This window comes from Gavialis gangeticus, unplaced genomic scaffold (genome assembly GCF_001723915.1).
Source record: "Gavialis gangeticus isolate Ggan-Ray unplaced genomic scaffold, GavGan_comp1, whole genome shotgun sequence".
NCBI lineage: Eukaryota > Metazoa > Chordata > Crocodylia > Gavialidae > Gavialis > Gavialis gangeticus.
Window position 1 is genome coordinate 137,041,666 of NW_017729025.1, and position 5,476 is coordinate 137,047,141.

General features: G+C 39.8%; 1 protein-coding gene across 4 annotated transcripts in view; it reads left to right on the forward strand.

Annotated features, from left to right (window-relative positions):
* LMO1 (LIM domain only 1) overlaps positions 1-5,476 on the forward strand; it is a 111,382-nt gene that overhangs the window by 59,016 nt on the left and 46,890 nt on the right. Inside the window, exon 1 of one of the 4 annotated variants that reach the window (XM_019519621.1) lies at positions 2,424-2,532. The exons of the other annotated variants lie outside the window; for them this stretch is intronic. Coding sequence (XP_019375166.1) covers positions 2,439-2,532 — 94 coding nt within the window. The 5' untranslated portion in view covers positions 2,424-2,438. Of the gene's footprint in view, positions 1-2,423; positions 2,533-5,476 lie in introns of those variants that run through there. 4 annotated transcript variants of the gene reach the window in all.

Consider the following 5,476-nt stretch of genomic DNA (forward strand, 5'->3'; position numbering starts at 1 on the left):
CCCTACCTACCAGCACGGAGTCCAGGTCCAGCTCCCTGCAGGGGCAAGCGGGGACTACCCGAGTCTCTGAAGCTCTCCGAAGCACTCTAAATCTTTTCTGAATTGATTCAGAGCTTCTTATTTGTCTCCCAGTTCGATTCAGATTCAGCCACTGAATCTCTTCCAAAACAATTGGCACCCAAAGCTTCACACAGCCCTAGTATGTGTGTGTACGTATACATATATACATTTCTTACGCAACTAATTGTTTAAAAAAAATGTAATGAAACTGAGATTTTTTTTTCCAGACCTGTGTGGGAGATTTAGCCATGTAACTCTCACTAATTTCAGTTGGACCTGTGTGTGGCAAAAATCATCTAATGTGGTTTTGCGAATCCTATACCTTTTTTTATTTTTAGGAATATTGCTTCTCTGCTTAACTTGTGCAGCCCCCTCAACTGGTTGGCAAATGTTTTGCCATGATCACCACTTTTAAAACTTATAGTTAAAGCACAGTTACAGCTGAGGTGCCACATTTTCTGTTTGTTCAGTTGTGGAAAATTGTTGTCTGTCTGTCTCTGTCTGTCTGTTGTTGACCTCATATACATGCACCGTTTCTAGGCTTATTTGCATCTGGAGATTTGAAGGTAACTTGAGTGGGTGTGGAAGATGGAACCTTAATGTATAATAGAGAAACACATCACTTCTGATATATATTGGCTGCTTGGGAAATTATTTTCCTTTGGTAACCTTGGTTTTCCTCCACTACTTTCGTGAGATGAAATTCCAGACTGCTTTATTTTTAAGTCAGCAAACTGATTATATATTGTAAAAGATCAGTGTTTTCATGGGTGAATGGTAATTACTGAGTAATGGCTTAAAACATTTCCTGAAGGAACATAAAGCTGTTTTTAAAAGTCAAGAGTACATTAAAAGGATTACCATGTAGATTTGATTTTTAGATAACGCTAAAATGGATCCCAAATGGACTTATGAAAAGGGATGCTATCTCTTTAATGGAAAGTGCATGGTCTGACAGCTCAGTATGCAAATGGTCCTGCAAAGAGGTGGGTTTTTTTTTTTTCCTTTCAACAAAGGAGAGGAAATGACCCCCTCCTCCCCCCTTTCCAAGTTTTAATAGCAAATGGGTTTGTCTGGTGGCTGCTTGAAAAGGTAGTAAGAGCATAGGTTTTCAGCATAACTGCATCTTCCTGATTCATTATAGAGGTACTTTCCATGACATCTAGAAGGTCAACAGCACTTGTATCTGTTACATGGATCGAATTAAGGGGAAAGACTGTCTGCCTTCTTTAAATGTAGGTTCTTGCTCATCTTTAGAAAAATTGAGGGAATATGCAAATAACCCAATAGCCTTTGTGCTTTCTGAGGTAAAGGGGAAGAGTTGAGTGTCACAGGCATTAACTTGGTGCAGGAGGGTGGATCACTGATTGTTGTAAGCCTCTTGTTGGGGAGCTTGCTTTCGACCTACTGTAATGACATTTCTGATGACTGTAACTTTCAGTATTTTTTGGAGTCTCCTGGCCCAACTTTTCGAGTGATTGATGGCTTTAAATACTGCCTTTGGCTTAAGTATGATTCCTTTTTAAAACATTTAAAAGCATATATTCATATCTCATTAAATACTAGACTTTGGTTGATTCCAAATTCTTCTGCGGTAGTGCACAAATTATTATAGGCTCCAAAAGTCTTGAGAAATTTCTATAGGCATGTGAAAGCTTTAGATTGGAGAGTCATCATAGCCTGCATTAAGGGTTGTGACAGATTGCTTCATCTGTGTACACAGAGCAGAACATCAAATGGCCATTTGGCAATGGGCGCTGAAATTCTATTAAGGTTGCCGAAAGCTTAAGCTGACATTGTATATGTCTGCAGAAAGGAAGAAGAAAAGATGATGATGATGATCTTGCAATGATGGAGCTCTTTTCACCTCAAAATACTCATGTGTATAATGGTGTTAAAAAAAAAAACAAAAAACAAAAAAAACCTCACGTGAATGTGTAGTATTAAGGTTTCACTGTTAAATTTGAGCTCACTATATTGCACGCCCTTTATTTTATTTTGTATTTTTTGAAATCCAGACAGTAAGAAACTCAGGTGCATACTTTAAGCTAGAAAGTAAGGGGAAAAAATATACTGACCCTGACCTGAGAGCTGACTTTTAACTCTTCTTTTCAAGGCTCTCCTTGGGAGTTTAACTTAATCTAGGGTTATTTTACATTTAATTGCCTTTCTTTAAAGAGAGAGAAAGAATGGTCTTTATTTCAGTATTTGGACTTAAATTATCTTAATCGGTTGTAGAAGGGAAGGGTGAGGTGTCAACTTTGTCTGTCTGGTCTGGAGACAGTTCTCTATAGTCCTCTTGTTTCCTTTGGCAGCTAAAACCTAGAAACTTAATATTGTTTTAATGCTAACTTTATAAGTTTTCAGAATCTTGAAACATGTGGAAGGAACTTCAGGCGAACCTTAACTCCCTGAACTGGCATTATTTTCCCACCAATGACTTTCTCCTGTTCCTAATGAAGTATTTTAAAGGTAATTTGTTTATTACTTTTTCCCTTATTTTCCTTCTCTCCCGGTCCCTAATTTCCCCTCCCCTCCCTCTGATCAAACGTAAACCAAAAGTACAAATTCTTAAAACAGAGGACCGTGCCAAGCATCAAATCTCAACCAATTTTTCTATAGCAAACAAAGTGGTTAAAATGTTCTACAATAGGGAAATGCAAGTTGAGAAATGTAGGTCTTATTTCATTTTCCCACTCAAAACTCTTGAATGGATTTTACTAAAGCCTTTTACACTCAACAAAAAACAAACCCCCCTTCCCCCCAACCCCCCCCCCAAACAACACACAAAAAACCCCAACAAACCAACAATTTTGGACAGATGCCAGTTTTATGTAAAACTTAAACCCTGACATAAGAACACTTTTTTATAAGCATATGGAAAAAGTTGTTTGTGGAAAATGTTTTGCAACCTTAATCCTTGTAGATTCTACCTAGTGCCTGTTGCGTGTGCTTTTTAATAGCCGTAGGTTGTTCACTACTTAATGGACATGGGCCTAAATTAAGCATTTGCCCCCTATGTACTTCACAAAGAGGAAGAACAACTGGATTCTCAACCCTAATCCAGATATTGTGTTTTAGGGTCCATTTCTATGCAAGTCATAGATGAAAATAGTAGAGAAATAATGCTGGTAGGACCTCAGGCAGTTCAGGGCAAGGGTCATCCTTGTCTAAACCATCTGCAAGGTTTGTCTAACCCAGGGGTGGGCAAAATATAGCCCATGGGCTGGAACTGGCCCACCAACAGATTCAGAAGCCAGGATGCAGAACCTTCCAGGGATATCTACAGCTGACCCACTGCCCTCCCCGCGTGGTACAAGCTCTCGTCCGGAGCCCCAATCCGGAACCTGCTGGCGGCATCAGCAGTGGACCCAGGCAGGAGCTGCTGCTGCGCCTGGTGGGTGGCGTAGTCTCTCCCCCAGAACCCAGCCAAAGCTCTAGTTCACCAGGAGCCCAATACTCAGATGTGGACCCAGGCAGGAGCTGCTGTTGCGTCAGGCGAGTGTCAGCTGTGACACTGCCAGCAGGTTCTGACATTGCCACCCACCCAGCAGGGCAGCACCTCCTGCCTGAGTCCACAGCTGAGCATCTACAATCTCTTCAGGTAATCTATTCCAGTGCTTAATCAAATGTATAGTGAGAGAGTTCTTCCTGACACTTAAGTTTCACTTGCTTATTTGAGATTTACCCCATATGCTGTTTGTTGCAGTCACAAAGAGCCAATTTTTATCCTCTTCATAACCAACCTTCAGATATTTCAGTTTCCCCAAGTCTTCTCTTTTTCCAGATAAAATAATCCCAGTTCTTCCAACCTTTTCTCATCAATCATGATTCCTAGACCTCTTGCCATTTTTGCTGCCCTATGGGGCATTGTCTGCTTCTTTCTTGAAGTGCGGAGCGCAAAACTGAATGCAGGTGAGGCCTCGCCAGTGCTGAATAGAGCAGAAGAATCACTTTCTTTGACTTGCAGACGACATCTATTATTAATACAGCCCAGTATGCTATTGGGTCTTTTTACAAAAAGAGAACACTGTTGGCTTATGTTCAGCTTACAGTCCACTATATCCCCCAGGTCCTTTTCTGTAGTACAGTAATGCAGCCTAGCCAGCTATCTCCCAGGCTGTATCTGTACATGCGATTGTTCTGTCTTAAGTGCTAGACTTTGCATGTGTCCTTCTTGAATTGCATTCAGTAGACTAGAGAAATGGTTTGAAATTAACTGAAGTAATTCTGAATGGCCAGCCTACCTTCTAGAGTGTTTGCAACTCCTGCTGGCCGGCTGAGTTGTGGCCAGTTTTTGAACACCTGCCTTGAGCACACCTTTTGAAAAACAGGGCCCTAGATGTGCCATTTTTAAGGATCCTTAAGGATTTTAAAGATTTTCAAGCAGCCAAAATCACTAGTTGATCTTAAACTTAAGCCACCTTTGCAACCAAAACTACCAAATGGCAGAAAGCAGGCAATATGCAATGAATCTCACTGATAGTAGGTTAAAATACCACTTTTCCATCTCTTTCAGTAATCCCCCTTTGTAACAACAGTGCATCTTACAATGCTTTGGGAACCTGTTTAATAATGACTTAAAACAGTGATTCTTATTCAGGGTGCTGTGAGATCCTTTTAAAGGTGACATACAGTGTTGCCACTGTTAGGTATGCAAACATGTACACATGATTCGCAGAATAAAACCAGAGATTTCATAAATAAATCCATAGCATCACAAACATTCTGACCTGTTGTGGTCTTTGAATTCTTTGCAATGGAAGAATCCCTCTACGTTTTTTCCATAGTCAAAAACAAAAAATGAATGAAAGCTAAGAGCTGGCATTTTCTGAGGTGAGCCTAGTGTCTAACAGGGGGTACTTTGAATTTAATAAAAGGTGCCTTGAGTCTAAAGGGCCTGAGAACTATTGACTTAAAGGAAAGTGCAAAAGTAAATTAATTGTTAAAGCTACTTCAGTGTTGTAGCATAAAACTGGAATTGTGAGAGTACTGTGGTGGTTATTTATTAAATAATTTTGATGAATGACCAGTCTTGTTTACAAGTACTATGTTTTGGGTATTCACCGTTCAAACTTTGTTGTTTTAACTGGATACCAACAGAGCACATGAAAAAGTTGCAAATCACTGAGTGACCATAACTCCTCAAATCCAAGTTCCTGTTGCAGAAGTTCGGGATTCCAAATTCAAGTTTTGCTGAAAATAGGATGTTTGCCTAGTTTGCTTTTCCTGATAGTAACTGTATTTGCTAGAATATTTCCTGAAGGCAGATGCAATATTACTATGAATGCAGTCGCGTTGAATTTGCTTAAAATTAATATTTAAAATACACTGAATCTTTTGTTTCATTTCTGGGAATGCTTGCCTAGGTCTACTTACATTTGTGTTGCGAGATTCTAAAGCTTATAACTGATGT